This window comes from Leucoraja erinacea, chromosome 3 (genome assembly GCF_028641065.1).
Source record: "Leucoraja erinacea ecotype New England chromosome 3, Leri_hhj_1, whole genome shotgun sequence".
Lineage (NCBI taxonomy): Eukaryota > Metazoa > Chordata > Chondrichthyes > Rajiformes > Rajidae > Leucoraja > Leucoraja erinaceus.
Genome location: NC_073379.1, coordinates 22,292,242 through 22,310,150, shown reverse-complemented (window position 1 = coordinate 22,310,150; position 17,909 = coordinate 22,292,242). Strand labels below are relative to the sequence as shown.

General features: G+C 44.8%; 1 protein-coding gene across 1 annotated transcript in view; it reads left to right on the top strand.

Annotated features, from left to right (window-relative positions):
- The first annotated feature begins 652 nt into the window (after positions 1-652).
- poln (polymerase (DNA directed) nu) overlaps positions 653-17,909 on the top strand; it is a 98,301-nt gene continuing 81,044 nt past the window's right edge. Inside the window, exons 1-2 of the mRNA XM_055630559.1 lie at positions 653-664; positions 4,448-4,513. Coding sequence (XP_055486534.1) covers positions 653-664; positions 4,448-4,513 — 78 coding nt within the window. The remainder of the gene's footprint in view (positions 665-4,447; positions 4,514-17,909) is intronic.

Here is a 17,909-nt window from a genome sequence, read left to right as displayed (position 1 = left end):
ATGCTGCCACCGTCGGCTACTTAACCAAGGAAAAATAGGTTTGGCAAAGTGGCGCAGCTGGTAGTGCTGCTGCCGCACAGCACCAGGGACCCAAGTTCGATCCTGACCTTGAGTACAGTCTGTTTAGAGTTTACACCTTCTTCCTGTGTGGGTTTCCTCTGGGTGCTCACATCCCAAAGACGTGTGGTTCTGTAGGTTATTTGGCCTCTGTAAATTGCCTCTCGTGTATAGGGATTGGATGAGAAAGTGGAATAACATAGAATTAGTGTGAATGCGTGAACAAACGGTTCACTAAGTTGAAAGCAGTTTGGAGACACAAGGAACAACAGATGCTGGAATCTTGCGGATATCACAAAGTGGTGGAGTAACTCAGCAGTGTCTCTGAAGGACATAGGTAAAGTTTCGGGTTGGGACCCTTCTTCAGACTGATTGTAGAAGGGGGAGAAAGCTGGAAAAGAAGTGAGGGCGGGACAAGCCTGGCAAGTGATAGGTAGATACAGGTGAGGTAGAGTTTTGCATCAGCAGGTGGGTGGATAAAGACTAGGGACAAAAAGGAGACAAAAGGATGTCAGATAAGGAAAGTGTCAGATAAAAGGAGTGAAGTGTAAAGCTTAGGGAGGGATATGTTTGGAAGGGGATTCCTCTCGGAATCATGCCCTGTTCAGTTAGGCCACAATCTATTCTTCTTAACACTAATCAGTCGGGGCCCATACTGTTCATATTTTCTTCTAATAAGACAACTTCATAAGTTATAGGGGAAGAATTAGCCTATCCATGTTCGTACGTTCTGGGGGCAGAATTAGGCATTTCGGCTCATCAAGTCCACTCCGACTTTCAATCATTGCTGATCTATCTTTCCCTCTCAACCTCATTCTTCTGCCTTGTCCCCATATCCCCTGACACCCTTAATCAACAATCTGTTAATCTCCTTAAAAAATATCCATTGACGTGGCCTCCACAGCCTTCTGTGGCGATGAATTCCACTGATTCACCACCCTCTAACTAAAGATATTTCTCCTCATCTTCTTTCTAAAGGTTGGTCCTTTTGTTCTGAGGCTATGCCCTCTGGTCCTAGACGCTCCCAACATCCGTTGCACATCCACTCTATCCAGGCCTTTCACTATTTGATAAATGTCAATGAAGTTCCCTTCATCCTTTTAAAAGTCTAGCGAATAGAGCCCCAGTACCTTCAAACGCTCATCATATGTTAATCCGATCATTCCTGGAATAATTCTCATTAATAGGAAAAAGAGGGGACAGAAAGCGGGAGGCTGTTATCTAAAATTCATATTGTTGGATTGTAAGATACCCAGCGCTGTGCAATCAAAATGACTACATTGTCCTCACTTCAACTGTGCATGCACTTTGTGTTTGGCTCACTGGGTGGCAGTGTGGCTTGAGGTGACAACTGCTCGCCTTTGTTCTGCTGGTTCAGTACAGTATGATGATGATGATACTTTATTGACACATGTACCTAGGTCAAGACACGAGTCAAGAGAGTTTTATTGTCATGTGTCCCAGAAAGGACAATGAAATTCTTGCTTGCTGCAGCACAATAGAATATGTAAACATAATACAGACCAGGGGATAAAAGTTCACTATGGAGGGGGCACTTGGCTTCACTCTCCTGTTCTTTTCCATTTTATGCATTCCCCAATTCCTTTTTGAAAGTTGCTCCTGAATCTGCTTTCACAGTTTGAGGCATTGCACATTAAATCATAACAGTAGGTAGTATCTCCTCATCTACCCGTTGCCAATTCTCTTCAACCCTCCATTGAAAAAAGTGCTCAGTAATCTCCTTTCAAAGGAAGTAATTGCCTCTGAAGGAATGTCGAATGTTATAAAAAAGTTAAAAGGTGCACTATTAACATGGTTTAATTCTTTCCTCCGTAACCTAATTTTAAAGCATATTCCAATTGCAGATTTTGAATTAGTACTTTAAACAGAACAGGCAACAGGTCCATCAACATCTGTACAAGGCAGAGTTGATGCAGAAAATATAACAACAAATTAATATTAGCACTAAGACTAAGAGTAGGGAGCAGTATGACCATTGATTTCTCTAATTTCAAGTAACTCCTGCATTCCCTCTCTTTCCCCATCCCTCACCCTAGTCGTTCTACCAGTTCTACTCTTCGCATCCTTGTATCCCTCTTGTTCTCACACCTTCCCCACCCAACAACGGGCCATTATGGACTCCACCCTTCCTGAGGTCATCTGTTGCCGGCCCTGATTTGTTCTGCCTTTTCTCACCGTCTGTTTATTTTTCCCCAACTATACTTTCAGTCTGAAGAACGGTTCCAACCCGAAACATCATCTACTCTTTTCCCCCAGCGATTTTGCCTCGCCCACTGAGTTCCTCCAGCATTTTGCACCTATCTTTGGTGTAAACCAGCATCTGCAGTTCCTTCCTACTCTAGAAGTAGGGAATCCTGGCCTGAAATCTGCACTGCCATTAAATAGTTTATGTTTTGATACAAACTCATCTGTTGCCCTGTCTTTGCTCTGTCCAGGCATGGATAGATTGAAAGTCACAGCATGGAAACAGACCCTTTGGCCCTCCAAGTCCATGCCAAGCATCGATGATCACCTGTTCACACTAGTTCTATTTTATCCCACTTACACATCCATTTCCAACATCCTTGGGCAAATTAGAATAGAATAGTTTCTTTATTGTCATTGTAACATGAACCATGTACAACGAAATTTAAAATGTCAGCCAGTCAGTGCAGCATTCAAACATTTCTAAAAGCTAACGATACATACACGGTAAGATAATAAAGATAAACAACTAAATAAATATCACGAACACAGTACGCATGCACACCCAACCCTCCATCCTTCTGTCGATTTCACAGTTACCACAGTCCCTTAGTCTGTATCGCCCCTGCGTTCCTTGGCGGCTACATTTAGTGCCTTTATAGCAGTGGGGTAAAAACTGTTTTTGAGTCTGGTTGTCCTTGTCCTTGTAGATCTGTACCGTCTGCCTGACGGCAACAGTTCAAACAGGGAGTGTCCGGGGTGGGAAATGTCCTTTATGATATTCAGGGTTTTTTTGGTGCAGCGGGAACTGTGTAAGTCCTCCAAGGTAAGGAGAGGGCAGCCGACAATCCTCTGGGCATTGTCAATGGCCCTCTGGAGCGCTTTCCTCTGAGCCGCTGTGCAGCTGGTGAACCACACGCATACACAGTATGTTAGTATGCTCTCAATGGAGCACCGATAAAAGGACAGCAGCAGTCTCTGTGATGTTATTCTTCCTGAGCACCCTCAGGAAGTGCAGTCTCTGCTGGACCTTTTTCAGCAGCGCAGTGGTGTTCACGCTCCACGTCAGGTCCTCCTCAATATGGATTCCCAGGAAGCGGAAATCCGCCACCCTCTCTACACAGTCCCCTCTGATAGTCAATGGTACCATGTCCGTTTTGTTCTTCCTGAAGTCTATTATTACTTCCTTTGTCTTTAAGGTGTTGAGGAGCAGGTTATTTTCTTCGCACCACACTGTCAGCTGCTCCACCTCATCCCGGTAGGCGTACTCGTCCCCCCCGGAGATGAGTCCCACCACTGTAGTGTCATCCGCAAATTTGACAATGGTGTTGCTGTGGTGGGCGGGGGTGCAGTCATGTGTGTAGATGGTGTAGAGCAGGGGGCTCAGTACGCAGCCCTGTGGAGAGCCGGTACTGAGGCTGAGGGCCGTGGATGTGTGATGGCCCACTCTGACTCTCTGGCTGCGACCCGACAGGAAGCTATTTATCCACGTACAGGTGGAGTGTGGAAGTCCCAAGTCCCCCAGTTTGTCCACCAGTTTGTGGGGAAGGATGGTATTAAAAGCAGAGCTGTAGTCCACAAAGAGCATCCGCACGTAGCTCCCCCGCTGCTCCAGGTGAGACAGTGCAGCATGGAGAGCTGTGGCTACAGCGTCCTCTGTGGATCTATTTGCTCTGTACGCAAACTGGTGGGGGTCAAAGCTTCGGGGCAGAAGTGATGTGATATGACCCCGGACCAGTTTTTCAAAACACTTCATCACCACTGGTGTGAGTGCGACTGGCCGGTAGTCGTTGAGGCTGGAGATGTTGTTTTTTTTGGGCAAGGGGACTATGGTGGAGGACTTCAGACAGGGTGGGACAGTGGACTGTGGACAGGGTGGGACAGTGGACAGTAACCTATAAACCTACACGTCTTTGGGGTGTGTGAGGAAACCAGAACACCTGGAGGAAACACACACGGTCACTGGGAGATTGTGCATACTCTGCACAAACAGAACCCGAGGTCAGGATTGAATCGGGGTCTCTGGCGCTGTGAGGCAGCAACTCTACCAACTGCGTGAGGAGTTACCGGGTGCTGAGTTAGCTCCTCGGGTTTCCACCACCTGTAGCTTTTAAAAAAAATGTTCACTATTATGTCAGCTGGCATCTTCGTTTGCTAAAGGATATTTTTAATCTTCCCTGCACAGGGCTTCATCTCTCCGACGTGGAATCAGACTGCTGCTGTCAGTGGGAGGTTGTCAGCCAAGCATCCCGTAAGTGCATTGTTACCCTGCAGCTTAATTCCCTTTGTACATTCCTTTTCATGACTCCATCTAATGGGGAATTAACGGGAAGGAAAGTTCGAGAAGGGATAAGAGAGTAAGGTCAGGGCCAATAGTGACCGGAGTGAGAGGGGTGGTGAATACCGAAGTCAAAGTGTTGTATATGAATGCGCAAAGTATAAGAAATAAAGTGGATGAGCTTGAGGCTCAATTAGAAATTGGCAAGTGTGATGTTGTGGGAATTACAGAGACATGGCTGTAAGAAGACCAGGGCTGGGAACTGAATATTCAAGGGTATACGTCCTATCGAAAAAACAGATAGACGGGCAGAGGGGGTGGGGTAGCTCTGTTGGTGAGGAATGGAATTCAGCCCCTTGCGTGGGGTGACATTGAATCAGGAGATGTGGAGTCAGTATGGATAGAACTAAGGAATTGTAAGGGTAAAAAGACCCTAATGGGAGTTATCAAACAGTAGCCTGGATATAGGGTGCAAGTTGAATCAAGAGTTAAAATTGGCATGTCGTAAAGGTAATGCTACGGTTGTTATGGGAGATTTCAACATGCGGGTAGACTGGGAAAATCAGGTTGGTACTGGACCCCAAGAAAGGGAGTTTGTGGAGTGCCTCTGTGATGGATTCTTCGAACAGCTTGTACTGGACTCTACCACAGAGAAGGCAATTTTGAATTTAGTGTGTGTAATGAGCTGGATTTGATCAGGGAACTTGAGGTAAAGGAGCCATTAGGAGGTAGTGACCATAATATGATAAGTTTTAATCTAAAATTTGAGAGGGAGAAGGGTAAATCGGAGGTGTCAGTATTGCAGTTGAACAAAGGGGACTATGGAGCCATGAGGGAGGAGCTGGCCAAAGTTAACTGGAAAGAGACCCTAGCAGGGATGATAGTGGAACAACAATGGCAGGTATTTCTGGGAATAATACAGAAGGTACAGGATCGGTTCATTCCAAAGAGGAAGAAAGATTCCAAGAGGAGTAAGGGGCAACAATGGCTGACAAGGGACGTCAGGGACGGAAGAAAAATAAATGAGAAGAAGTATAACATAGCAAAGATAAGCGGGAAGCCAGAGGATTGTGTAACGTTTAAAGAGCTACAGAAGATAACTAAAAAGGCAATATGGGGAGAAAAGATGAGGTATGAAGGTAAGCTAGCCAAGAATATAAAGGAGGATAGTAAAAGCTTCTTTAGGTATGTGAAGAGGAAAAAATTATTTAAGACCAAAATTGGACCCATGAAGACTGAAATGTGAGTAAGATGTGTGAAAATGGGAAGCCTAGCGTTTGGAAGAAAATAGGAATTAACCAGATTCTCACACACGCACGCCAGCCACAGCCACAGCCACAGCCACAGCCACAGCCACAGCCACAGCCACAGCCACAAACAAGACAAAGACTTTTAGTATTATAGAGATGTGAGGGGTGAGTTTTTTATGCAGAGTGGTTGATATATGGAATGCACTGCCAGAGGAGGTGATGGAAATAGATACAATCACTGTGTTTTTGAGGCATGTAGACTGATGCTTCAACAGGTAAGGCAAAGAATGATATGGTCTTAATGCAAGCAAATAAAATTACTGTGGGTGAGTGATTGTGATGGGCAGACAAGGAACTGCAGATATACAATAAATGCTGGAATAACTCAGAGGGTCAGGCAAATATCTCTGGAGAAAAAGGATAGGTGACGTTTCGGGTCGGCACTTTTCTTCTGAGTTACTCCAGCACTTTGTGTCTAGCTTTGGTATAAACCAGCATCTGCAGCTCTTTGTTTTAACAAGGAACTGCAGATGCTGGCTTATAAAAAAAACCCCCACAAAGTGCTGGAGTTACAAAGCAGTAACTCTGAGCTGAAGGTCCCATTTCTATGTTGTACAACTTTGTCACTCTGTGATACTGTTACACATACTGCTATGCGCACACAATGTCACACATTCATACTCACATGCACACATGCATGCACATTTATTTTTATGTACAGGTGCACTAATACACATGCACAAATACTGGCAATGACAGACATATAGAAAAATATATGCACGCACACACACTCAAATTAAATGTCAATGACAATGATAATGCAATAACAACTAAATGCTTTTTGGATTGATTAAATTGAAATTAAATGACTTCATCAGATAGTGCCAATTGAGAAGATGCCTGTCATATCTGCCTGCTTGAATGAATTGGTTCCTGAAAAGATTCTGACAAACAGAATGTCTTCATTAACCTAACCTGTATTAACAAATGTCAGACGAACTCTGTGATTTCACAAATTTTGGTTTTGTAGCAAAAGTTATAACTGTTCATCCTTCTTAATGTTGGGAATGAAGGTATCAGATATGGTTCCTCTCATTCAAGAAATGTAATGTTTGTCAGTGGCAAATTTACACGTGCAGTGTGGCTTAATTGGCCTCTGTAAATTGCGTGTGTGTGAGTGGATGAGAAGGTGGGATAACATGGAATTAGTATGAATGGGTGATCGATGGTTGGTATGGACTCAGTGGGACGAAGGCTGTATCTCTAAACTAAGCAACATGAACATAAATAAAATAGAGTTACTCTTTCCAGTGTGTGGGGAACCCATACTACCCAGCAGAACACAGGACAGACCATCCTTCAATGCCAGCCAGTCCTTTATTTTGCAACAAACACCCAGTAAATTGGACATTAATGAAATTTGTTTGAGAATAACGAGTTACACTCATATCTCCCATGTATGGTGGCATGGGAGGTGCAATGACTAGTGTAATATACACTGTAATATACATTGTATATTACACTAGTCAAGGTTCCCCATCCCTTTATAGAAATCCTTCGTATCAATGAGATAAAAAACAGCAGAGGAACACCGTCACTTTCAAACTTGCCCGCAATATCACTGGGTGGCACAGTGGTGCAGCAGTAGAGTTACTGTCTTACAGCGTCAAAGACCCGGGTTTGTTCCTGACTATGCATACTTGTCTGTCTCTACAGTTCTCAGACAATTCTCCTTGTGACTGCGTGGGTTTCCTCCAGGTGCTCTGGTTTCCTTCTTCATTCCAAAGATTTGTTTGTGATTTGTAGCTTCATTTGTAAATAAGTAAGTAAGTACGTTTATTGGCCAAGTAGTCACATACTAGGAATTTGCCTTGGTGCTCCGCCCACAAGTAACAACATGACATATAGTGACAGTTACGAATGACTCAGAAAACACCAAACATTAATAATAATAAAACATTCATGATAAAACACCATTGATCAAGCATGTGAACCAACAAAATACCAGATCAAAGGGAGGTTACAGATTTTTGGCTGTTGAGTAGAGCAACTACTCGTGGATAAAAGCTGTTTTTATGTCTGGCTGTGGCAGCTTTGACAGTCCGGAGTCACCTTCCAGAGGGAAGTGATTCAAAGAGTTTATGGCCAGGGTGAGAGGGGTCAGAGATGATCTTGCCCGCTCACTTCCTGGCCCTTGCAGTGTACAGTTCATCAATGGAGGGAAGGTTGCAGCCTATAATCTTCTCTGCTGATCGGACGATTCACTGCAGCCTCCAGGTGTCGTGCTTGGTGGCTGTGCCAAACCAGACCATGATGGAGAAAGTGAGAACAGACTCTACGATGGCCGTGAAGAATTGGACCATCATTGCCTGTGGCAGATTGTGCTTCCTCAGCTGCCGCAGAAAGTACATCCTCTGTATGCCTTTTTGACTGTGGAGTTGATGGTAGCTCCCCATTTAAGGTCCTTGGAGGTGATGGTTCCCAGGAACTTAAAAGACTCCACAGATATGACTATGGTGTTGTTGATGGTGAGTGGGGTGAGGGGAGGGGGAGCTCTCCTAAAGTCTACAATCAATTCCACTGTCTTAAGAGCATTGAGATCTAGGCTGTTGCTACGGCACCAGGACGCCAGCTGTGACACTTCCTGTCTGTAGGCAGATTCCTCCCCATCCTGGATCAGTCCAATCAGGGTTGTGTCGTCCGCAAACTTGAGAAGCTTGACAGAGGTGTCTGTGGAGGTGCAGTCGTTGGTGTAGAGAGAGTAGAGGAGAGGAGAGAGTACGCAGCCTTGCGGTGCTCCTATGCCGAGTGTTTGCGAGTCCGAGATGTGCTTTTCCAGCCTCTCATGCTGCTTCCTGTCTGTCATGAAGTTGGTGATCCATTGACAGAGGGGTTCAGGCTGCTGCAAATTTCCCCTAGTAGGATAGTGTCATAGGATTTAGAAATGGGATAACATAGAACTAGTGTTTTGGTGTTCATTGGTCAGCGTGGAATGGGTGGGCCGAAGGAACTATTTCCACACTGTACCTCTAAAAAAAAACACACAGAACCCCTGATTTGACCACCCCTTTGTCAGCACGTAGATAACTGTGGGCGCACCTTCACCCTACTAAGCCACCAATGGGGTACTTACTCCTGCCGTACTGTGGGGAACATCAGCAGACAGACTGCACTCCCACCTTCCCAAGATCAATGGTCAATAAATGAGGAGTAAATTCTGTAAACGAGCCTACCGCTGCCACTGTCATTAGTGTTAGCTTTAGTGAGTCAGAGAGAGTAATCAACCATCATTTTCTTCAGGGAACTGAAAGTGGTCAATTAAAGTGATTTTTATAAATCACACGCACAAAGCAACACAAATAAAATGAGCAAAGGTGGCTTAAGAGTGTTGGTGGGCATAGAACATAGAACAGTGCAGCACAGGAAAGGTACCCTCAGCCCACAATGTATGTGCCGAGCATGATGCCAAGTTAAACTCCTCTGCCTGCACATGATCCATATCCCCCCATTCCCTGCATATCCATAACCCAATCTAAAAGCCTCTTTAATGCCACTATCTCATCTGGACCAACCACCACCACGGCAATGTGTTCCAGGCACCCATTACTCCCTGTGTTAGAAAGCTTGCTGGACATCTTTAACCTTTTTGCCTCTGAATTTAAAGCTATGCCCTCTAGTCTTTAACATTTCCAAACTGGGGGAAAAGGTTCTGACTATCACAGATAGTGGTGAGCACTGTATGAGACAACAACATTTTGGGATTCACAGACCAAGGAAATAGCAAGTATTAAGAAGTGATAATCTGAAAAAGGTTAGATTGTTTCGCTGAACACCTCCACTCAGTCCTCCTAGCCCATTCCGATACTGACCTTTCTGCCCAGGGCCTCCTCCACAGTCAGAGTGAGGTCACACGTTAATTGGAGGAACAGCACCTCATATTTCGCTTGGGCAAGTTATAGAAACATAGAAACATACAAATTAGGTGCAGGAGTAGGCCATTCGGCCCTTCGAGCCTGCACCGCCATTCAATATGATCATGGCTGATCATCCAACTCAGTATCCCGTACCTGCCTTCTCTCCATACCCTCTGATCCCCTTAGCCACAAGGGCCACAACTAACTCCCTCTTAAATATAGCCAATGCACTGGCCTCAACTACCCTCTGTGGCAGAGAGTTCCAGAGATTCACCACTCTGTGTGAAAAAAGTTTTTCTCATCTCGGTTTTAAAGGATTTCCCCCTTATCCTTTAGCTGTGACCCCTTGTCCTGGACTTCCCCAACATCGGGAACAATCTTCCTGCATCTAGCCTGTCCAACCCCTTAAGAATGTTGTAAGTTTCTATAAGATCCCCTCTCAATCTCCTAAATTCTAGAGAGTATAAACCAAGTCTATCCAGTCTTTCTTCATAAGACAGTTCTGACATCCCAGGAATCAGTCTGGTGAACCTTCTCTGCACTCCCTCTATGGCAATAATGTCCTTCCTCAGATTTGGAGACCAAAACTGTACGCAATACTCCAGGTGTGGTCTCACCAAGACCCTATACAACTGCAGTAGAACCTCCCTGCTCCTATACTCAAATCCTTTTGCTATGAAAGCTAACATACCATTCGCTTTCTTCACTACCTGCTGCACCTGCATGCCTACTTTCAGTGACTGGTGTACCATGACACCCAGGTCTCGCTGCATCTCCCCTTTTCCTAATCGGCCACCATTTAGATAATAGTCTGCTTTCCTGTTTTTGCCACCAAAATGGATAGCCTCACATTTATCCACATTATACTGCATCTGCCAAACATTTGCCCACTCACCCAGCCTATCCAAGTCCCCTTGCAGTCTCCTAGCATCCTCCTCACAGCTAACACTGCCCCCCCAGCTTAGTGTCATCCGCAAACTTGGAGATATTGCCTTCAATTCCCTCATCCAGATCATTAATATATATTGTAAATAGCTGGGGTCCCAGCACTGAGCCTTGCGGTACCCCACTAGTCACTGCCCGCCATTGTGAAAAGGACCCGTTTACTCCTACTCTTTGCTTCCTGTTTGCCAGCCAGTTCTCTATCCACATCGATACTGAACCCCCAATGCCATGTGCTTTAAGTTTGTATACTAATCTCTTATGTGGGACCTTGTCGAAAGCCTTCTGGAAGTCCAGATCCATCACATCCACTGGTTCTCCCCTATCCACGCTACTAGTTACATCCTCGAAAAATTCTATAAGATTCGTCAGACATGATTTACCTTTCGTAAATCCATGCTGACTTTGTCCAATGATTTCACCACTTTCCAAATGCGCTGCTATCCCATCTTTAATAACTGACTCTAGCAGTTTCCCCACTACTGATGGTCTGATGGTGATGTTAGACTAACTGGTCTGTAATTCCCCGTTTTCTCTCTCCCTCCCTTCTTAAAAGTGGGGTTACGTTTGCTACCCGCCAATCCTCAGAAACTACTGCAGAATCTAAAGAGTTTTGAAAGATTATTACTAATGCATCCACTATTTCCCCAGTTATACCCCAGCTGTATGAATATTGACTTCCCTAACTTCAAGTAACCCTTGCTTTCCCTCTCCCTTGTCCCTTCCCCATTCTGGTTCTCCAACTAGTTTTCCTATCCTCCTGATTAAATTTACAAATCATATGCTTCGTTGTCACCTTCCCCTCAGCTAACAATGATTCATGCTACATTTTACTTGATCTTTGTCCCTTTGATCTCTCGTTTTCACACCAATCCTCCCATGTCTCTACGTTTCCCTCTCCCCTGACTCTCAGTCTAAAGAAGGGTCTCGACCCGAAACGTCACCCATTCCTTCTATCCAGAGACGCTGCCTGTCCCGCTGAAGTGCTCCAGCATTTTTTGTTTATTAAAGGTTAGACTGTGCCATGGCCATTTATCGAGTGTAAAATGGTTGTGTGTTGTGGCAGTTTCTGGCTGCAGACTCTAGAATCTGATTGGCATCCCTTCCATACTTCCTCCATATTGGCACTCACTGGTTTTGGCATCAATGGTTGATTGCTCTAAGTGATGTTGATCCAATTTAATTATGTGAAAAAGGATCCGGCATCCCATCCGCAGTATTTCTCATAAGTCTGGCATATGTGTGTGCTGTGACTTGCTTTTCCAGCACAACTAGTCTTCTCAAGATAGACACAAGATGCTGGAGTAACTCAACGAGTCAGGCAGCATCTCGGGAGAGAAAGAACAGGTGATGTTTCGGGTAGGAACCTTTCTCAGACTGATATCTTCCGACAGACATGAGTCAAGTCAAGAGTGTTTAATTGTCATGTACAGAAAACAGAACAATTAAATTTTTACTTGTAGCAGCAGAACAGTCCTGTAAATGCAATACACACAGATAAATGTTTAATAAATGATTTAAAAAATCTATAAATTAATAATCACAATCCCAGAGCATAACCATGAGCAAATAAAGAAGTTTATAGTTGAGGTTAGTGTTGTGTAGTGTTCAAGAGGCTTATGGTTATTGAGAAAATGCTGTTTTCACTTTAGTTTAGTTTAGTTTAGAAACATAGAAAATAGGTGCAGGAGTGGACCATTCAGCCCTTTGAGCCAGCACCGCCATGCAATATGATCATGGCTGATTATCCAAAATCAGTACCCCGTTCCTGCTTTCTCCCCATAATCCCTTGATTCCATTAGCCCTAGGAGCTATAATATGAATCTCTTGAATACATCCAGTGAATTGGCCTCCACTGCCTTCTGTGGCAGAGAATTGCACAGATTCACAACTGTCTGGGTGAAAAAGTTTTTCCTCATCTCAGTCCTAAATGGTCTACCCCTTATTCTTAAACTGTGACTCCTGGTTCTGGACTCCCCCAACATTGGGAACATTTTTCCTGCATCTAGCCTGTCCAATCCCTTAAGAATGTTATATGTTTCTATAAGATCCCCTCTCATTCTTCTAAATTCCAGTGAATATCAGCCCAGTCAATCCATTCTTCCATCATATGTCAATCCCTCTATCCCGGGAATTAATCTGGTGAACCTACACTGCACTCCCTCAATAGCAAGAATGTCCTTCCTCAAATTAGGAGACCAAAACTGCACACACTCCAGGTGTGGTCTCACCAGAACTCCAGCAGGACCTCCTTGCTCCTATACTCAAATCCTCTCGCTATGAAGACCAACATGACATTGGCTTTCTTCACTGCCTGGTCTACCTGCATGCTTACTTTCAGTGGTTACACAAAAAAGCTGGAGAAACTCAGCGGGTGCAGCAGCATCTATGGAGCGAAGGAAATAGGCAACGTTTCGGGCCGAAACCCTTCTTCTGAAGAAGGGTTTCGGCCCGAAACGTTGCCCATTTCCTTCGCTCCATAGATGCTGCTGCACCCGCTGAGTTTCTCCAGCTTTTTTGTGTAACCTTCGATTCTCCAGCATCTGCAGTTCCCTCTTAAACACTGCTTACTTTCAGTAACTGGTTGTCAAGGACACCTGGGTCTCATTTCACCTCCCCTTTTCCTAATCTGACACCTTTCAGATAATAATCTGCCTTTTTGTTCTTGCCACCAAAGTGGATTACCTCACATTTACCCACATTATACTGCATCTGCCCACTCACCCAATATGAAGTGAAAGGAAGCTGCCATTGACCATGCAAAGTCTCACCTCAATTACGGCTTGAATTCCATTCTCTGTAGGGTCATGAAGCCCCTACACCAAACCTGAGCTATTATCATCAGGTTGTGACTGAAAATATGTTCGAACATAAGTCATTGATCTCCCATCAACATAGAGAATCATATTCATGAAACTATATAGCATGGGATCAGGCCCTTCGGCCCAACTGGTCCATGCCAACCAACTTGCTTAACTGAGCTAGTCCAAGGTGTCAGCACCTGTCCCATATACCTACAGCCCTTTCCGATCTGTGTACCTGTCCAAGTGGACTCCCCTCCACTACTTTCTCTGACAGCTCATTTCACATACATACCATCCTCTGTGTCAGAGTAATAGCTGTACAGGATGGAAACAGGCCCTTTGGCCCACCAGATCTTAGATGTTTTTAGATAATAAAGATAATGAGGAATGTCTACTGCTTTTGCCCTTACAGAGTGAAAGCCAGTCAACAAGTAGTGCCATAACGTCATAGTCATATGGCACAAACAGGCCCTTTGGCCCAACTTGCCCATTCCAACCAAGAGGCCCCCTCTACATTAATCGCACATGTCCACATTTGCCCCATATCCCTCTAAACCGATCCTATCTATGTATCTGTCGTTACATAGATAGGATTTAAATGTCTTTTAAATGTTGTTATAGCTCCTGCGTCAACCACCTTCTTTGGCAGGTCGTTCCATATACACATCACACTCCGTGTGAAAATGTTGCATCTCAGGTTCTTATTAAATCTTTCCGCTTTTACCTTAAAGCTATCCTCTGGTTCTTGCTTCCCCTACTCTGGGTAAAAGACTGCATTCACCCTATCTATTCCCCTCATGATTTATGCACCTCTATAAAATTACCTCTCATCTTCCTGTATGCCATGGTTAGATTGGAGTGTGAAGGTGAGACAAACATTATTTTCAACATTGCGGGATTCCTCTTTGTCACTTCTGACACATTGTCTGTTGTTATGAGTTACTAGCTGACTGATTCTGTAAAGAACTTTATATCCATTCAGATATCTGTTATGCTTCATTACATCTATATTGTTGCTGTACGATCAACCGTGTATGTTGATTCGTGAGTACAAGACCAAGATGCCAACTCAAACGTTGGAGGAGTTTGTAAATACATGCTCGTTGGAACAGCAGTCACAGGGTCTGTACTCTCTGAGGTGGGAGGGAGTCACCGTGGAGATAAGGAACATTTTCCACTCACACACCTGCAACAATGGTGACATTTAAAAAACTCCTGCAGATGCTGCAAATTTGCAATAAAATGATGGAAACACTCAGCAGGTCAGACAGCACTCGTGAAAAGAAAAATGGAATTACATTTCAAGTGGAAGATATTCAGTACCCTGATAAAGGGTCCTCAACCTGAGACGTTAACTCTGTTTCTCTTTCATAGGTACAATAATGGCATTTAAGAAGCTTCTAGATAGGCACATGGATATGGAGGGAATGGAGGTGATATGGATCACCTGCAGGCAGGGGAGACTAGTTTAACTTGGCATCATGTTCAGCAAAGACATTGTGGGCTCAAGGGCCTGCTCCCTGTGCTGTACTGTTCTTTGTTCTTTCCAAGATCCTTAAGTTATTATTCTGCAGTAGAAGCTCTAGATTCAAGTCTCCAAAAGGTATGCAAAATCAGCAGAGCTTTGGTTATTAGACTGATGGACTCAATGCATGTTTGTTTAATGCATAGACTTGCCCCAGATTTGTCCCTTTGTCATTTTAGTGTGGCTAAATAACAATGTGTTTGTGTGAGGTCAGACAGGGTCTGGGGGATGGTACAAAGTCTACGATGGGATGTTGAGGTCTAAGAATGAATGTGGTAAATATTTGTACAAGAGCAGTGTCTGCTGACACTAAGCTCTTACAAAGACACTGGTTGAATAAATTATTTAAGGAGACAAACGTGTTTTAGTTTACCTAATGTGAATTCCCCAGTGTCGGTTTCAAACTATTGGATGTGGGACTAATAAAGCCCGAAAATTTACCTGCGTCTTGGAGGCCGAAGGTTTGGTTGATAGCCAAGAAAGATAGATGGCTAGCCCTCAGTACATCAACATCAAGAACGATGTTGCTGTACTGAGGGATAGCCACGTCTATCCCTCATTGCTGGCAGCTGATTTACATTCTCTGGCTGGGTGACTAGATCCAGTGTCACCCTTGCAGACACTTTGCTGCTGGCGACATTCTGCCAGGACTCAGGTCCGGTCCCTAGGACGGGAAGACGGAGCAGCTTTCCACCAGGGCAGCAGGGACAGTGGCCGTCCGCTGGAGTGGAGTTGCCACTCTCATAGCGACTGCCCTGCGGAACTTGGCACGCCTTCAATCATGGCATGGCCTGGGCTGCACAAAGTAGCAAACTTGGCTGGGCCGCCAGCGGTAAAGTTGCGGGGAAGGCAGGAGCGTCTTCAAAGATTGGCCGCGTCTGCTGTAAATCGGCTGGAGGTCGGATTTGATGGGAGGGGGATAGGCGCGAGTGGTGGATTATTGCATTGGAATGGGTGAGTGGTGGAATATTGCGATGGGGAATGGGTTGCGTTGGGGGACCAGGCCTCCCGTGTGAAAGGGACCCAACAGGTCCCACCGTCTAGTCCCTTACAAAGCTACATATGGATAGGAAAGGTTTAGAGGGATGTGGGCCAGATGTAGGTGATGGGTATATGGAATGAGCTGCCAGAGGAGGTAGTTAAGGCAGGACAATTGATAACATTTAACAGGCACTTGGACAAGTACATGAATAGGAAAGGTTTAGAGGGATATGGAACAAATGTGGGCAAATGGGACTAGCTTACATGGAACACCTTGGGCAGCATGGACGAGTTGGGTTGAAGGGCCTGTTTCTGTGCTGCATGACTATGACTCTCTTATGAAATACATAGCGCATCTTATATACCCCCCCACCCCCTTTTTCCAATCCCCCCCGTCCCCTGCCACCCATATAATTCCCTCCGACTTGGTATTTCACAGCACTTCTCTTTCTCTCCTTAACCCAGATATCTGTACTCATACAGCATGGAAACAGGCCATTTGGCCCAACCTATTCATACTGACCAAGGTGTCCCATCGAAGCTGTTCCCATTTGCCCATATTTGGCCCTTCACGGGGGGAGAGGGTGGCATGTGAAAGAGTGGGGGTTGAAGCATATTGCTTGTAACTGGAGAATTCAATGTTCATACCATTGAACTGGATCAGAATAACATTACTGAACACTGTTCAATGGAAATGTTTCTTAAATCAGTATTTGTGCAACAGAAAATGTATTTGTCAGTGTGTTAAGTTGCTTGGATGGAAACTGTTGTTACAACACACAGTGCAGCCAGCATCTGAAATCCGTGTTAAGCGGCTGATTCATCTGCAGAATTGATTCAGACATCAAACGTCAGGCATCAGCATTCACATTAATTCAGTCTGCATCATTGTTTTGATTGAATGATTGATTGGAAGCTACAGTATGGAAACAGGCCCTTCAGCCCATTGAGCCCACGCCGACCATCATTGCTTGGATTCGTGTTTACACGAGTTCAATGTTATCCCACTTTTCCACATCCGCTCCCTACATATTAGGTACAATTTCAAGATACCAATTAACTTACAAACCTGAAGGTAGACAAAAATGCTGGAGAAACTCAGCGGGTGCAGCAGTATCTACTGTTGCACCCGCTGAGTTTCTCCAGCATTTTTGTCTACCTTCGATTTGCCAGTATCTGCAGTTCCTTCTCAAACCTACAAACCTGCATGTTTTAGAGATTCAGCAGGGAACTGCCCATGTTTTAATAGACTGACGGATACAGCATGGAAACGGGCCTTCCAGCCCACCAAGTCTACACCAACCATCGCTCACCTGTTCATGCTAGTTCTATGTTAGTTCTATGATATTCCACTATCGCATCCACACCGAATACATTCAAAGTGAATTAACCTATAAACCCGCACGTCTTTGGGATGTGGGAGGAAAGCCATGCAGTCACAAGGAGAACGTGCAAACTCCACACAGACAGCACCTGTGTACATGCTTGATACAACTCATGCTTGATTATGCTTCTGGCCTTGCCAAGGCAGCGGAGGTATAAATGGAGTCAATGGAAGGGAGGTTGGTGTGTGTGATGGTTTGGGCCGCATCCACAATTCTCTGCAATTTCTTGTGGTCTTGGATGGAGCTGTTCCCAAACCAAGCTGTGATGCCTCCCGATAAAATGCTTTCTACGGCACATCTATTAAAGCTAGTGAGAGAAGTTGGGGACATGCTGAACTTCCTAACCATTCCTAAGCAAGTCAAGGCCTTGGTGTGCTTTCTTGATCGTTGCTTCAATATGGGTGCTCCAGGAGAAGTTGTTGGTGATATTTCCTCATAGGAATATGATGTTTTCAACCATCTCTATTTCAGCACCGTCAATGCAACTGATGTATGTGTCCAACTTTGCTTCCTGAAGACGATCACTATCACCTTTGTTTTGCTGACAATGAGAGAAAGGTTGTCTCGA